The sequence below is a fragment of the Apus apus genome, chromosome 4 (genome assembly GCF_020740795.1).
Source record: "Apus apus isolate bApuApu2 chromosome 4, bApuApu2.pri.cur, whole genome shotgun sequence".
In the NCBI taxonomy this organism is placed as follows: domain Eukaryota; kingdom Metazoa; phylum Chordata; class Aves; order Apodiformes; family Apodidae; genus Apus; species Apus apus.
The window spans coordinates 39151048-39168140 of NC_067285.1; the positions used below are offsets into that span (position 1 = coordinate 39151048).

The 17093-nt window shown below is 46.4% G+C and overlaps 1 protein-coding gene across 1 annotated transcript in view; it reads left to right on the forward strand.

Annotated features, from left to right (window-relative positions):
- FRAS1 (Fraser extracellular matrix complex subunit 1) overlaps positions 1-17093 on the forward strand; it is a 164752-nt gene that overhangs the window by 48432 nt on the left and 99227 nt on the right. Inside the window, exons 3-9 of the mRNA XM_051618261.1 lie at positions 8752-8859; positions 11628-11720; positions 13023-13182; positions 13747-13880; positions 14251-14334; positions 14980-15081; positions 15186-15377. Coding sequence (XP_051474221.1) covers positions 8752-8859; positions 11628-11720; positions 13023-13182; positions 13747-13880; positions 14251-14334; positions 14980-15081; positions 15186-15377 — 873 coding nt within the window. The remainder of the gene's footprint in view (positions 1-8751; positions 8860-11627; positions 11721-13022; positions 13183-13746; positions 13881-14250; positions 14335-14979; positions 15082-15185; positions 15378-17093) is intronic.

Below are 17093 nucleotides of genomic sequence, written 5' to 3' on the forward strand. Positions count from 1 at the left end.
GCTGCTCCTTTTCTTAGATACACCTGCATGCTTTACACATGCACCAGAGCACAGCACAGTGGAGGTGGTGACTGCAGCTGCTCCAGAGACAGCCATTATATGGTAATAAATGTGGTAATTAAGGCCATAATCAAGTTTAGGTTGAACTAATCCCTTACCTCCCTCCTTTTCAGCAGGTGACCAATCAAGCATTCTGGGTTTGATATCCATTCAGAAGTCATTTTTGGAGAGGGTGTTTGAAATATGCCAGTTGGCAGGTTAGGAACTGTTTGAATGAGGAGGCTGAAAACCAGCAGGAGGACCTCAAATGTTTTTCTGGATGCCAAGGAGAGTTGCTGGTGTGTGTGGTTCATCAGACTTAACACACAATCTGGCGTGGAAAAAGTGCACAGCATAAGAAAATGGAAGGAAAACCCCACCTTTTATATGTAGTGATCATCTTCCCAGCATGTCCTTTCCAAGCTGATGGCAGCAACGACATGCACGGGGGGTTTGTTCCTGTCCTGATGGCACCAATGGGGTCAGGCATGGGTCAGCAGCACTGCTGTGTCTTGGCTGGCTCCGTGGAGCCACCAAGGCCTTGGCTCCTTTTCAGGCTGTAGGATCAGAGCACGTGATCAGGACTTGGACCAGATGATCTTCAGAGGTTCCTTCCAACCCTGTTGACTCTGTGATGCCTGGAGAAGGGTGTAAGAAAGGCTGGTCCCAGTGCCAGGAAATGTGCAGTCTGGGCAGACACAGGACTGGAAGGGCAGTGTAAGTGTGGAGAAGAGAAACATCTTGCCTAAGATCATAGAATCATAGAATGGTTTGGGTTGGAAGGGACATTCAAGAGCACCTAATTCCAGACCCCTGCATGGGCAGGGGCATCTTCCACTAGATCAGGTTGCTCCAAGCCCCATCCAACCTGCCCTGGGACGCTTCCAGGGAGGAGACTTACACAACTTCCCTGGGCAACCTGGGCCAGTGTCTCACCACCTTCACATTAAAGAATTTCCTCCTAATGTCTCACCTAAATCTCCCCTCTTCCAGTTTTAATCCATTCCCCCTTGTCCTCTCCCTCCCTGCCCTTGTCCCAAGCCCCTCCCCAGCTTTCCTGGAGCCCCTTCAGGCCCTGGAAGCTGCTCTAAGGTCTCCCTGGAGCCTTCTCTCCAGGCTGAACACCCCAACTCTCCCAGCCTGTCTCCAGAGCAGAGCTACTCCAGCCCTTGGATCATCTTTGTGGCCCTTCTCTGGACTCTCTCCAGGAGCTCCATGTCCCTCTTGTGTTGGGGGCTCCAGAGCTGGACTTAGTACTGCAGGTGGGGTGTCATGAGAGCAGAGGGGTGGGATCCCCTCCCTGGCCCTACTGGCCACATTGCTGGTGATGCAGCCCGGGACACAGTTGGTTTCTGGGCTCCAGCTAGGAGATCTTCCCCAGGAGGTCTCAGTAGTTATCTGCAGACAAAGGAATGGAGTGTAGGTTTTCCAGGTTTTTCTCTTTCTTCTGTGTTTTTGCTCCCTCTTGCCCTAAGCTGCCGACTGGGGAAAGTCTCTGCAAAGATCCAGTGTGTGTTTCCATGCAGTTGATTTGCCTGGCCCCTTTTTTTGTCCCCTTTTCATAACAGCCTGGTGCAGGCTTTATTTCTCCACGAGGGAGATGCTTCTTTTTGTTCCATGTGTGACAAAGCACTGAAACCTTGCTAGAAGCTGTCAGCGCTTCAAGTTTATATGAGTTCAAGAGGAGATGGGACAAATTCACAGAGGAGAAAGCCATGGGGATTACTAAATGCAGAATTCTGACTTGGGAAGGCACTGAACTGTGAACTGCACAGGGAGGTGTTTTTGGAAGCAGTATCATTTTCTGGATTTGTATTGGTACTTTTGAACAGCAAGCTCCTGGGCTGGATGGATCAGGATCATCACTCTCACTGTGCGCAGCAGTATTCAAATTGCAACCCCTTCTCTTCTTGTAGTTGTTTTTACTCTTTGTTTGCCATGTCCTTTGACAGAGGGACTCACAATGTGAAGAAAGCCTCCAAAGAAGCTGCAAGCTGTTTTGCACGAGGCTTTCCTGCTCCTGCCACAGTGTTGGTGCTTAGGAAAACATTTTTAAAGCAAGTCAAGTCGAGAAAAAAATGGAGCTGTGCAAAAAGGGCTTGCCACAAACGTTCACACCTTTCATTTCTTTACCCCCACAATGCTGTTTTAAGAGCAGGGTGTGTTGCCCATGGGTGGTTAGGGGGTTGGAACTGCTGGGCCCTTCCCTCCAGTGTTGCTGTATGGTTTTGGGTGTGAACTTTTCTTACCTGGAGGCTTCATGGGTTCAGAGTGTGAAGCAATTGTGTATTGCCAGAGCCCCCTGTTTTCTGGGAGGTCTCTTGAGTTTGATTAGATAAGAGGTGCCTTGTTACTAAAGTCCTGAGAAGAGGAAATAATCTATGATTTTCGTTCAAAAGAAAAGGAAACAAAGTTCCTGCTTGTGTTGACTGTGGGTAAAAACTTAAAAGTGGAACCAACTTTGTGCCCTCCAGGTACAAATAAAGGTCTAATAAAGGGTTATTTGTGTAGGTTTTTAATTTCCTAGTTGAAAGAAGGAGAAAAAGAGTTCCTGATTCATGTTAATATGGTGTAAATCAAGCTGCCCATTCTGCCTTAACTGCTCCGGTCTCTCCTAGGAGCATAGGGGTAAAACTGTTTCCAGCGAGATGAGTGGAGTTTCTTCTTGGTTTCAGAGCCCCAGCCATTCCTGTGTGGTTCTGCTTGTGGGCGTGCTGGAATAAGCCCATTGAAAGCCCCTTTTTCCAGGGGTTTTTATTACATGTGAACACATCCCAGATTTGAAAACGTCCTCAGTGATGGCAACGGCTCCTGGTTGCAAAAGATAAAACATAAAGTCTAAACCCACCTGGATTCTGGGAACCCTTTATGTGTCTCTGAGTGCCTTTCATCTCTTCATTGCTCCATTGTAGAAGAGAATCATAGAATCATCCAGGTTGGAAGGGATCTTGAAAATCATCAAGTCCAACCATAACCTAAATCCCCCTACCATAACCTAATTTACCCATTCAGTGCTTAAATTATGTCCCTAAGCACTATGTCTACATTCCTTTTAAACACTTCCAGGGATGGTGGCTCCACCACCTCCCTGGGCAGCCTGTTCCACTGTCCAACCACTCTTTGGGCAAATAAACTCTTTCTAATATCCAGTCTAAACCCCCCCTGGTGCAGCTTCAGGCCATTTCCTCTGTCCTGTCATTACTCACTTGAGAGAAGAGCCCAACTCCCACCTCCCTACAGCCTCCTTTCAGGTAGTTGCAGAGAGCAATGAGGTCTCCCCTCAGCCTCCTCTTCTTCAAACTAAACAATCCCTCAGCCTCTCCTCATAGGGCTTATTCTTCAGACCTTTCATCACAGCTTGGTAGCTCCTCTGGACACGCTCCAGCAGCTCAACATCCTTCTGGTAGTGAGGGGCCCAGAACTGCACACAAGTGCTTTAGGTGCAGCCTCACCAGTGCCCAGCACTGGGGGACAATCACCTCCCTTCTCCTGCTGGCCACACTATTCCTGATGCAGGCCAGGATGCCATTGGCCTTCTTGGCCACCTGGGCACACCACTGGCTCATGTTAAGTCAGCCTGTCAACCAGCACCCCCAGGTCCTTCTCCACCATAGAGCTTTCCAACCACTCATCCTCAAGACTGTAGCTTTGCATAGGGTTTAATTAATTAATGAATGGCTATCCCCACAGACCACAGAGTGCTCTGGCAGCTCCCCTTCCGTTTGTTTTTTTTCTGCTGATTGCCCGGGATTGCCGGCTAATTGCAGTGGAAATGAGAAATGAAAGCTGTGTTCTTGAGCTGCCAAGTCCTCTCACTTGGCAGCTGGTGGCTGATGCTGGTGATTGCTACCAAAAATGTCATTGCTCTGGGGCGCTCTGCATGTGATTTCAGCAAAAGCAGCCTGGTTTCCCTCCCCCCAGGCATATGATACCTGCTTTTCCTCACTTGTCTCCGGTGGAGAGTAAATCCAACCCGGCGCCGTGTCTGGGGCTGGGTGCTGTGTTGGTGCATCATTCCCAGGGGAGCAGCAGCCCCTCCCTTCCCATGGTGTGGCCTCCCCAGGGCACAAGTGCCACCCTCGCACGTGCCTGGGGATAGAGCAGCTCCTTTGAAAGGACTGCGTGAGTTTTACTGGTTTCTCGTAAAAGCAGGAAAGGTAATTAGCAGGGTGGATGATGAGCAATAAACAACCACCTCGGTTTTGGCATCACGGTAAAAATGTCAGGCTTGATTCCTGGCTAACATTAAGGCTTCAGCTGTAGGCTGCTGTTTTCACCCTGCTTAGCAGTTACAGCAGTACCACCAACCAGATGACCAGTTTGACCAGTCTGGAGTGCTGCAGGGGACAATCCAGCATCCAGCAACCATTTTATGGCTTGATTGACTATTTGCATGAAGCTGTAAAAAATGGAAAGAGGGCTGGGGAGAGAACACAAACCAGCTTTTACATGCTTCTGATTTCCACAGTCACTGCACCAGAATAGAGCATGGATTGTTATCTAGTGTGAGGATATCCCATCTTAAGCAGCATCTGATCAAATTACTGAGCCTCTTAATTTATTAATAGCAGATTGCTTTTGATTTGTTGGGGGGGTTTGGTTGGTTTTTTTGCTGAGGCAGAGGAGGAACAGGTGCAGCCATATGAACTTATAATAGGCAGTCAAAAAGCCATGGTCAAAGAGATTTAGGTCTTTATGTGCTCTGGTTAATGTGACAGCATGACAACAGCAACCCATGAGCGCTCACAGCTGCTCCCACCTCCACGCTGTGTCTGCTCTTTGTTTCTTCAGCTTATTCTTCCCTTCAGCCCTCCTTTGGTTTTCCTCCTGGTTGCTTTCTTGCCTCCTTCTCTTCTTAGCCTTTTCTTAATGTGCAGCTCTGTTGCTCTCTCTCGTGTCTTCTCCTAAATCCTCACCAGTATTCTCCAAACCCAGTACAGGTTTGCACCGTGCTCTTGGGGTTTTATTTGATTTTGTCTTGTGTCTGGCTGCCAGCAAGCTCTAAATCCTGCTTTTTTTGGCCTCTATTCTGCAAACCAACCAAATAATGTAAATATCTCTTCTTGCAGCGTAGCATTTTTAAAATTCATTTGAGTTTAGGTAACAGTTCTTTTTTTTGATGTAGAGATATCCAAAGAATTAATAAATTATAATGGCACTGCTTGGTGCTTAAGGAGTACTTTCCATCTTCAAAGTGTTTCATTATTTATTCTATTAATTATATTAGTACTTGTAAGGAAGAAGCCTCTTAAGCTGTTGTTGATAAAAGTAGGCTCTGAACAGGGTAGCAATTCAGCACTGAAATTGTAGCAGATAATTTGTCCACTGAGAAACAGAGCCTTGGAGAAGATGTAAGGCAGATTTACAGCAGTTCTCTAAGTGTCTACTGAAAAGACTTGCTTTATGTTTTAAACAGTAATACCTGGGAGCTTGAAAGTGTCTTTGTAAGTGCTGGATGAATACTAACCAAGCCTTAAAGCATGCAGGACAGGTAGGCAGATCCTCATTTTGCACGAGGTAACTAGTATCTCTGTTCCTGCCTTCAGAGTGCCTGAGGAGCCTTTCTTACAGTGCTGGGGTTTCTGTGTCACTTTCTGAACATGTTAACCTAGCTTGGGTAGACCAGGAGCTCACAGCTGGGGGCAAAACTGGACAGAACATTCTGAAGCTGTTGGCCCATGTTCAGTTTCCTCAGTGATAGTCCCATTTGAAATAAAAGAAACCAGAAGAACAATGAAAGTAGCAGTGTTCTCTGGGTCGTAAGAGCTCTAAATGTGCACCTATAAATCTTTTGTCATGCTTTTCTGTATTAGCAGCTCCACACTTCCATGTATACAGGGAAGTTTGAAAGGGGATCCTAAAATAGTCAGCACCCAGGAATGCCACCAAAAGTTAATGGTTGCCAGAGTTTTCAAAGCTGAGTTTGGGTCTGTTGCTCTATAGCCAGGAATCTTAAGCTGAGTGTTGAACTGTTGAAAGAATTGAACACTGAGAGCTGTGACCTGTGTGGAAGACTGTTATATCCAAAAAAACCAACAGGTAGTAGTTTCCTGCCTGTTATCTGGATTCTGAATTCTTAAGGCCTCTGCAGAGATGTGTCCATTTTGATCTGATACCTGGTAAATGGAAATCACTGAAGTGTGCAGATGCTGCCAAGCATCTACTGTGTGGATTTAGAAAAGCTGATTTGAGCCCAAAGATAGGAGCCAGCCTGCCGAGACTGGAATAGAAAATAGGGGAGGGAGAAGACCCAAGAGGGGGTTTTCTTACCAGAAACTTGAGCACTGAAGTCTCAAAATGTGAGTAAGGGTGGCTGTGTGCTGACCTCTTGCCATGAGAGTCCTTTGGCCATTCATCCACCATGGAAATACATTATTTTTTTTTTTTTTTTTTTATTTTTTTTGGTCTTAATACAGTAGAGAGGCAGCAGGGTGAAGGTTTAGGAGAGCCAAGTGATGAGGCACTAAATCTGCTGTCTCCCTTTCTGCTCCCAGTGCAGGGCCCCAGCCCCAGCCATGTGAATATGACAGGAGAACCCCCTGTATTAGCAGAGCAGAAATGACCCTCTCTCTGTGTCATGTTGATATCTTGCCCCAAGGGGCTGCACACTTCCTGCCAGCTCTCCCTGTGACTAAGGTTAGCCTCACCACCATCAGTACATTAACAGAGAATCTCCTTAAATAAGTTTTTGATGCTGCTGGAGTGTTTGTTACCTTTGTGTGAACTTTGCCATGAGAGAAGAGCACAGCTTGATGGGAACAAAATGCTTCTGTCAAGCAGTGATGAGACACAAGGCTTTGCTAGCAGTATTTCTGGTTGTCCCATGGGTTGCAGGTTTGCACTCCTCATCCAGCATCCCAGAGTAAGCCATTTTGGTTTGACAAAAAGCTCTGTTTCTACTCAACAATTGGCTCTGGATGCAGGATGGGTCAATGAAGATTGAGCCTCTGCCTTTGTCTCTTCCAGTCACCCGGCAGCTTCTGCTTGAGTGCCTGAGAAGGGTCCAGATTTTTCAAGATTTTTTTGCTCTCATTAAGCAGCCTAACAGGCCTTTAAGGTACATTTCAGTATTTTATCATTATGCTTCACAGTTTTAGTGGTTAGCCCTAAATGTGGTCCTAGTAGTAAACTGCTCATCTTCTTTTCATATCTTAATTTGCCTCAGCTGTACTGTGCACTGTGAGTAAATTGACTTGCTGGAGTAAATCACTGCATTGTGTAAATAAGTAGGAAATCACTACATCATGTAAATGAGCAAGAAGTCAGGTCTTCTTTCCAATCAATTAAGAAAAGGCTGTATGCAGTAGCAGGAAAATCTCCTGTGTGGCATCAATTTAGCCTCGTGCACACACGACTGTCTAATGGGGAAGAGTTGTTCAGATGAGAAACTGATCTTCCTCTTCCGGTTTTCTTTTGCTGGATTAACTGCAGGCTTTTAAAAACAGATCATTAAATATGAAGGTAGCAATTATATTCTTCAGAATAACCTCAGCATGTAGTTACTGGTTGCTTTTTTAAGCTGAAAGAGGGTACTGGGCATGGGGAAGGGACACTGCAGAGGAGCTGAGTGCAGGCAAGACACTCTCCTAGGAAGGGGGGTGGCAGGCAGAAGAAGTGTGACAAGCAGACTTGGCTGCTTGGCTGGGATGCTACTGGTGCTGTGTGATGTCAGGATGGCTGGAAGTCTTGTGTTCAGGAGTGAAAAGAAGGAAGACTTTGTTTTCCAAAGCATCCTACCGAAAGTAATGAGTCTCAAGTGGCTGCTCAGACCTTGGAGAACCTGGTGGGAGGGAAGGAGAAGTCTGGCAAGTGTCCAAGCAGCTGGATGAGGGCCTGAGCTGCCCTGTGAAAGCAGGATGGCAGCGTGGGATCATGACCTCAGCACGGAGGGAATGGGAAAGGGCTCAAGTAGAGGTGGCGAAAACCCTTGGGAATTAGCTGTGGGTGTTCCAGCTGGGTGCACTGATCGAGTGGTGGCGACAGCTATTTCAACTCTGTTGGTCTGTCTGCTTGGTCAGTGTCCCTTTCGTGACATCATAGAATAAATGTGACCAGGTAGAACCTGTTCATGCCTGGCTATGTGTGCAGTATTTTTGGCTAAATCAGTTTAATCTTAGTATCTTAATGTGTCTTGGGCACTTGAGGCCTTTCCTTCCACCTTGCTGCCTGACACACGCTCAGTTTCTGTCATGGTTTTGACACAAGAACTTTTTTTCCATGGTCCTGCAGACTGAAAATTTCGAGTGTTTCATTCAACAGCTCGTTTGGATTCAGGCATGTCAATATTTACCTGCCTTCCCCATCACTCATGGGGTGCTGTATGGTGCTGCAGCTGTCTGTCCAGGAGAGGTTAGCCTCTAAGCTAGCTCAGCTGCCCGTGCACAAGCTGTGATCATAGCAGCTCAGTCTGAACTTCCCAGAGATGCTACAATCACCTTGGGGTTATGCCCTATGAATTATCTTGCCATTGCACTTGATTATTTGCAATGCATGGTCTTGTCTTTCAACTGTGTGTTTGAAGTTCTTGAACGAATAGCACCGAAGTTGTGCCTGATAAGCATGTGGGAGGGAGGGGTTGTCTGTTGCAGACTTTACTCTTCCAGTCTGTCTATAATGAGGTATTTGAGCCATTTGCTGTTGTGTGAAATAGCACACACTTTGTGCTGTATGGATTTAATTTAAAACTTACTTAACACGTGTGCCTATTTGCAGAATAACACCCTTTGGAAGCCAGATTCTTGCCACAACTGCCTTTGCCGTAGCAGCGTTGTCACCTGTGAAGCTACCACCTGCAAACACCCTCAGTGTGACTTCCAGAAGGTAAGTGGCTGTGACTGTCCAAATGCCAACAGACCCATTCTGTGTGGTGGGAGCAATGTCAGGTCACTGGAGTTCCCAGCCTTCTCCGTGCTTTAAACCCCTGGAGCAGTTATGTGTCCAAAGGTTTGGGTCTGCCATGCTGTGTTACATGTCATGGTGGGAGCAGTTGGGATAAGTGGTCCTCTCATGCCTGTGGAAGGGTATTAAGAGGGACACAAGGAGATGATGCAGCATGTGTTTCCCTGGAAGGCAGAGGTGAGCTGGTTGCTTATCTTCCTGCACCACTGGGACAGCTGCTGTGTCCACCTCCTGGGCTCAGCTGCCTCCCTGCAGCTCCTTTTGAATCCAAGGGTTTGCTTCATAGCAGGATTTGAGGGAAGCAGGAGGGAGCTGGGAAATCCCATTTCACCTCTCAGGGGCAGGCACAGTCTCTGTGCTCTTCCCATTGCCACGAGCCCATGCAAGAAACACACAGGCAAAACCCAGCCCAGTCTGGTCCCCAGAGGAAGCCCCTGAACTGGGACCAGACCTCCCAGCATGAGCCCAGCTTCCAGTCACCCTTCACTGGAAGGTGGAGCTGGGTCTCCCTCAACTATGCAGATGGACGCGTTCCACTCTGCTGAACAACAACAGAGCTCAGATTGTCTGTCTTTCCATTCCTTCTGCCTCGTGGTGGTTGTTGAGTTTTCATTATCTCCTGTTTACCTTTCTCTGTCTGGGCCTTCATTAATGGTTACAGCTAATTGGCCATGGAATTGGTCTTGCATTAGCATCTGGATTACTGGGGTAGTACGCATGGATGGCCATGGAAATTAGTGTTTTAAAGAGGCACTGCCAATATAATTATATGGCTTTATAAAGCTGCTTAAAATGTTTTCCAATATCACAACCTCAGCAAGGAAATAATTTTAATTCCCACTGGTTTTCCCCGTTGTTGTCACTGTGAATGGATTAAAGCCAGACTGAAATATTGGGAATTTTTATGCTAAGGAGGAGAGAGATAAAAAAAGAGTGCTGCCATGGCACACTCAGGAATGAGTGGGCTAGATAAGATGGTTTTGTTAATTTTTTTTTTAATTGGATAAATAAAAAGGTGGCAACTGGAGAGCTCATAAAGGGAAAGAGATTTATAGTGTGAAATTAATCAGTGTTGACTCCCTGATATCAGTAATCTTCAAGACAAAGAGTTGAAGAGATCCATAAAAGTCTGGCCATTTAAATGTTGAAAAGGAGCATCAAGGAACTCAGAAGAAAAAAATCCACTTGTCCTTCAAGCATAAACAAACAATGTCAGAAACCACCATCCCACTCCACAGTTTATTTCTTATCTGCTTATTAGGACATTTATACTAATATTGCTGATCTTGTTTACAGCCACAAGGCATAAATGAAGCCAAAAAAAAAGCATACCCAGTGGTGATCTAAACACGGGTCTGTAAAACCTACTGCTGTGAAGACTGAATTCTTTGAGTGGGCAGAAAATCAGCAAACATTATTTGTTGTCTGAACCAAAACAGACCAACAGCCTAGAACAGTTTCTCCACAGCAGGATCACTCTTTAATGGTTTAAGCTAAATGAAATGAAATTTAGTTTTGTTTCCCACCTCCTAAAAACCACAGCATTGAAGGAAACCTTGAAGTGAGAAACTTTTTTCAGTTGGAAAGACCAAAATGTTTCTTGTAGAAAACAGAAAGAAAACTTGTGACATTTGAAATGATTCTGTTTGCTTTTGTCATACAAATAAAGAGGTGAAAGGTCAGACAATTTTTTTGGTGTCATGATCTCTTCATTGTTTTCATTACAACAAAACAAATAATGACTTCCTTCTGAGCAGAAATCCCTTCCATCTTGTCTGTACCCTTTCAAAGTGGAAAGGATGGATTATGTTTCCTGAGAAACACCTTTGAAATATTTTGAAGAAGGTCACCTCAGGGATAAAATCTTTCTACATTTCACTTCCTGAACCTGACGTGTTCTTCTCTGGTTTTGGGTTTTGGTTTTCTCCCTTTCCAGCAACCATGCTCATATCAGTAAAATTGTTTGGTCCTTTTTATGTTGTTATCTGTGGGAGGAAAACCACAGAGTTCTGTGGTAGCTGAGGTGGTGCCAGGGCCCCTCCTGGTGCATTTGCCCTTGGTGACAGATCCCCCTGCAAAATAAGGTCATCCTGCAGCTGATGCTGTCCTGTCTGTGGGGTGCTGTGCAAGGCCTGGGGTGTTGCACATGTGGTTGGGAAGAACAGGAAAGCATTGCTTTGGAGAGTCCCTGGAGACACATTCAGTGGTGGGAATTGGGGATCCTTCCCAGTGCTGGCTGGTGTCTTTACTGATGTGTTTTGCCCTTTGTCTGATGGGGTGCTTCCATCAGCATCATCTTTTCCCTTCTGTTGGAGAGGACATGGCAAGAGGTCATTTTGCTAAGCTCCAGGAGCATGCAAAGCAAAGCATCACCTGGCTGTGCTGTGGTCGTTGTCAGTTTTAATGTAGTTCTTTGTTCTGATCTGAAAGCTAGTTCAGCTGGGGACCTCCTAATTGTACTTCTAGGAGTGTAAATTCTCCTGCTGTTGTTTTGATGGTGAAATGTCAAATACAGCAAAGAGGTGTGCTGCCTCTTCACAAAGGGATCTGTTTTAGCAGCATTATGGATTTTACTTCGTGTGTTTCCTCTCTAAACTGAGAGCACTGGGTCTAGCCTAGCCCAGTTCTTTACCTTCCTGTTAAAGTCTCTGCTTATGTGAGCTGCTTATTGGATTCTTGTGTCTTTTTAGGGAGAAGTGCTTCAAATAGCCCCCAACAAGTGTTGCCCTGAATGTGTGTTCCGAGCTGAAGGATTTTGCCAACATGAAGGACAGATCCATGGCGTGAGTGCCCTGTCATGTTCCCTGGCTCTGGCAATCCTCTCCAGCTTTTAGCTCTCTGGTGCAGTGAGGGATGCTTAGCTGGTGGGTGGGAGAAGGAAAATTCACTGGGCTCACATTCTGTCTCTATCAGATAACGTGATATAAGCGGATTTTGGTCCAGGGTTTGCAAAAAGGGAAGGTCATAGAATCACAGACTGGTTTGGGTTGGAAGGGACCTTCAAGATCTAGTTCCAACCCCCCTGCATGGGCCGAGACACCTCGCACCAGTCCAGGCTGCTCCAAGCCCCATCCAGCCTGGCTTTGAACACTTCCAGGGATGGGGCTTCCACAATTTGTTGTTGCTGCATTTTTCTGTGCTGAATTTTTGCTGCAGCTTTGTCTTTTGGCTCTCTGAGCCTGTTCTTTGGGACACAAGGCAGGTGAAGAAGTCGACCAGCCCGCAGGGATTGCAGGCATATTTGTACCTATAGTCATATGGCACACCCTAGATCCACTGGGAGGTGGTCATTAAGCAGGTTTTTGGTCAAGTCTCTTCCTAATGGCTGGCACAGATTTCCAGAAGGAAGAAGGTTTCTCTTTTTGTCAGTAAGCCACTGTAATAATTTACGGTCTGACCTTCGTTCTACAAGTATCTGACTGACAACACTGGTCCTAGTGGTTGCTCCATCAAAGAAAATCTGTGTCCTTTACCTGGCAAGACCTTTTTTACTCCCCAGCTAATTCAATACTGCATTTTTGGTAAAAATTAGCATTCTCTACTTGTTGGAGAGTGTTGCAATCCACCAACATGTTTCTTCTTGGGAACAGTTTTCCCTAACGATGACTCAGGGCAGAGATCATTGTTTCTGCATTAATGAATCAGGAAATCTAATGAGATGCTACTCCTAGTGAGGTGCTTTAAGCATCTGGGGTGGGCAGTGTTCACCAGGGCATGTGTTGGGGTCCATGTGGAATGTTTCTCTAAAGAAAACGTGGCTCTAAACGTAGAGTTTGCCCTGCAGAAACTGTTGGGAAGAGGGATTGTATCTGTTGGCCTGGGTGGTTGACAGGGATTTGTTGCTGGATGGCACTCTGCAACAAGAAGGAAAATTAGGCTGATCTCCAGGTTTGCTACCTTACCAGTATTAAGGTACTTTTTGCCCCAACAGTGAGGGCTACAACGTGCCAACATTGACTGGACCTGCAAAGGAGTCAAGTTGATACTAGTGTAGGGGGGATGGAAAGGGGAGAAGGTGTATTTACAGCTCTGATCTGGATTCATACCTGTGTTTTCTGTGCCTTTGGTTGTGTTGTGCACTGCAGCATGGCACTCAGTGGGACAGCTCTGGCTGTGTCAGGTGCTCCTGTGCCCATGGGAACGTGAAGTGCAGCCCCACAGCCTGCCCAGCCCTCACTTGTGGACCAGGGGAGCTGCAGCACACTGCCCAGGGATCCTGCTGTCCTAGATGTGTGCGCCGTGGCCGTGAGTATTGCATGTGAATGGGGCAGTGTCTGGCTTCACTGTAGGTCACTGGAAATCTCCTTGTAGTCCCAAGTCTGGAAAACTATCCTTGTTCAGTTCTGTTGGGAAGACACTGGCATCAAGTGTCTCTCTTAATTCTCTTTGGGGCCTGCTACCACATTTACATTTTTACTGGCTTCACCCATAGGCTAAGAGGAACTGATAAGCTTTAAGCAGTGAGCAGGTGTGCCTAGTGTGTCCTTATTTTGGAGATTAACATTTGGAAAGAAAGATGCAGACATTTCTTATGTACTGAGGGCACCCTTAGCACTTGCAGTCTTGGACTGTGGGATCCAAAAATGCCTGAGCTATTGGATACCTCTTCTGATGGAAGTCCAGTGGGAGAATTGCATCCCAGAGCTCTTCCTTCTCATGTCTAAAGCGATTGAAGACTGGTGGAATTGTTACTGTCATCACCTGCTTTGACAAACCAGGATTTTGAAGTCTGTGTTGTAATTATGGGTGACAGAAAGGGATGAAGGGGCATTGGAAAAGAAGATGTCCCATGGTTTTTCTGTCTCCTAGAGCCTTGCTCCTTTGATGGGCGCTTGTTCCAGGATGGTGAGGACTGGCGCCTGGGTCCATGCTCCAAATGTGTCTGCAGGGGTGGTGCCACACAGTGCTTCACAGCTTCCTGCCAGCCTCTTCTCTGCAGCCAGGTCAGGACCCATCTGCCTTCTGGGGACATTACTCATGACTGTCATCTTGCCCTTGGCAAGGCCCACTTCTCATGCAGATGTACAAATTGTCAGGCAGAACTTACATGTGACAAGAGGGTGATTTGGAGAAGGGATGTCTGTACGTATGTATTTGAAGCTTGATTGCCATCCAGAGCAGCCCAGAAGATGCCATGAAGGAAATCCCTTTCTAGCTTTCTAGACTGACCTCATGCCATATTGAAGCCAAAGCCAAGCCCTGAGCCACTGTGGGTTATCACACAACTACCACAAATGCCTGGAATTCCAGGCAGTGATGCTGAGCTCCTTGTTCATGCTCTTATTTCACTTGTCTCTCCTGCTTTCTGTTTAGGATGAAGTTATGGTTATGTCCCCTGGAAAATGCTGCCCAGAATGTGTTCCAAAGCCCTGCTCAGTGGCAGGAAAAGTGTACCAGGTAACCTTTGAGGAGCCACACCAAAAGGCAGTTGTTCCCAAGTTCTGGCACATCTCTTTTCTCCTTGTCCCTGCCATCTGACTTTCTGCCAGCACTGATGGCTTATTACAACTGTTGCTTTTTTAAATTATCATTTCCTGAAAAGCTAGAAGAGTTGAAAGAAATTAGGACTAGATAAGAATTTGCTGGCAAGCAGAAAGGGAGTTTGCAAGGAAGCTCGTTAGGCACTTTCTTTTCACACTTCCATGAAGGAGGAAGTAGAAAGCTCTGGTGAAGGTCAAAGTATTTATAGCTTTCATTGTATCATCTGGTGTTAATTTGATGAATTATATAATTAGTGTATATGTGTGGGATTTTCTGTTAATGATTTTTTTTTTTTTTGCTAATTATAGTAGTTAAGGCTTCAGCAGTGTCACTGGCTTGCAGTTAATAAGAAATACACACCACAGTGTCCTCTAGGCCTCATACCTCTTCTTCCTGCTTGCTGATCATGTAGGGATAAGCATTTTTTAAGAAAAGTTTTGTATTTGGTACAGACATGCAGAAGGAGCCATCGTGTTCCCTCAGCAGCACAGTTTTGAGAAAGAATGAGGTTATTTACAAGGAGTGTTTAGCAGTTGTATAATACGTGTCCTTTTCCAACAGCATGGCCAACAGTGGAAAAAAAATGCCTGCACTGCCTGTGCTTGTCACAGAGGGGAAGTGAGATGTCTGAGGGAGACCTGTGACTCTATTAACTGTGAAAAGGTAGGGAAAAGCCATTCCCCTTTGATCCCCTGGCTGCAGGTATCCCTGTGGCCATGCAGATGGATTCAACCAGTCCTGCTCAATGGTCTCTGGTGGTTTTTCAGGGGGAGAACAAAGTGCAGCGTCATGGGAAGTGCTGTGAGGAGTGTGTCCCTTCCAAGGGGAGCTGCTTGCATGGTGGCACTGTCAGGTACCACCAGGAGGTGTGGAATAGTACTCCCTGTGGCTTCTGCATGTGTGAGGAAGGGCAAGTCACTTGTCATGAAGCAGAGTGTGCCAAAGTGGAGTGTGCCAAGGTAAGAAAGGTTCTCTTCTTTCAAGCTGTATCTGTCAAGTCTTGGGATTTAGTTTTTTTCCCCTTCCATTTTTCTTTTTTCCCAGCTGACACCTTGAGACACTCAAAGAACCTGCCCTTCTCTCGGAGCTTATTTTGGGTATTTACCTTGAAAACACAGGAAAGCAGAGTAGGCTTTGGATTTTCCATGGGAGTTTGACTGCTGAGTGAGCTTGCGTTGTGAAGCAAGCCAGTGTGGATCAGGGACTAATTTAGCTTGGTTTCCCTCCCATGCTGTTGTCTGCCTGCTGCACTGGAGGTTAAGACACCCAGTGACCATCTGCATGTGGGGAGAGATGTACAGGTCAGAGAGAGTTAAAAGCTTCAGAAGTGTTTGTTTTCTCGTCGTTCTGTGTGCTACAGAGGGCTTCATGGAGGTGGCTGGATATGGAAGTTGGTGTTCCACTTTTCTCCATTTTTTCTCCCTCTTCGAGGAGACCTTAGAGCACCTTCCAGTGCCTGAAGGGGCTCCAGGAAAGCTGGGGAGGGGCTTTTCACCAGGGAGGGCAGTGATATGACAAGGGGTGATGGTTTTAAACTGAAAGAGGGGAGATTTAGGTGAGACGTCAGGAAGAAATTCTTCACCATGAGGGTAGGAAGGTGCTGGAATAGGTTGCCCAGGGAAGCTGTGTCTGCCCCATCCCTGGAGGTGTTCAAGAGCAGGTTGGATGAGGTTTGTGCAGCCTGGTCTGGTGGGAGGTGTCCCTGCTCATGCCAGGGAGGTTGGATCCTGATAATCTTGAAGGTCCCTTCCAACCTTCACCATTCTGTGGTTCCCTGCCATTCTTGGCATGGAAGTGAAGCTGATAAGGTATATTATTCCCAGTGCTCTTTACTCCAAGACTAAACCACCCACCCCCAGGTTATAGAATCATAGAATCATTTTGATTGGAAAAGACACTAAGATGATTGAGTCCAAGCATTAATCCAGCACTGTTTGCTCTGCAGTGGATGTGAAAAATGCATTAGATAGGGTTGAATCCTTCACACACACAGACATACAAATATGTTTGGAATTGCCTTTTTGCAGTGGGGTAAAACTTCTTACTTCTGATGGGTTAATACCTGCTTTATACCTACTACTCAGAAAAAACTTCTTTACTGTGAGAGTGACAGAGCACTGGAACAGGCTGCCCAGAGAGGCTGTGGAGTCTCCTTCTCTGAAGATATTAAAGGCCCACCTGGACACGTTCCTGTGTGATGTGCTCTGGGTGATCCTGCTCTGGCAGGGGGGTTGAACTAGATGATCTTTTGAGGTACTTTCCAAACCCTAAGATTCTGTGATTCCGTGATACTCCAGAGTGTCAGTCAAGAGAAGAGAAGGAATTGAAGCCTTCTGAATTTTCTCTCTGTGGCAATGCTCTTCTGGAGATGCTGCCTGTGTGCTGAATCTTGAATAGCAGCACCCTGTATTGTGTCTGAAGTCACAGAATCACAGAATGTGTGGGGTTGGAAGGCACCTTTAAAGGTCATCTAGTCCAGCCCCCTCTGCAGTGCACAGAGGGCCTTCTTGACTAGATCAGGTTGTTCAGAGCATCCTCAAGCCTGACCCTGAATGTCTCCAGGGATGAGGCCTCCACCACCTCTCTGGGCCACCTGGGCCAGTGCTTCACCACCCTCCTTGTAAAGAATGTCTTCCTAATGTCTAATCTGAATCTCCCCAGCTGTAGTTTAAGAC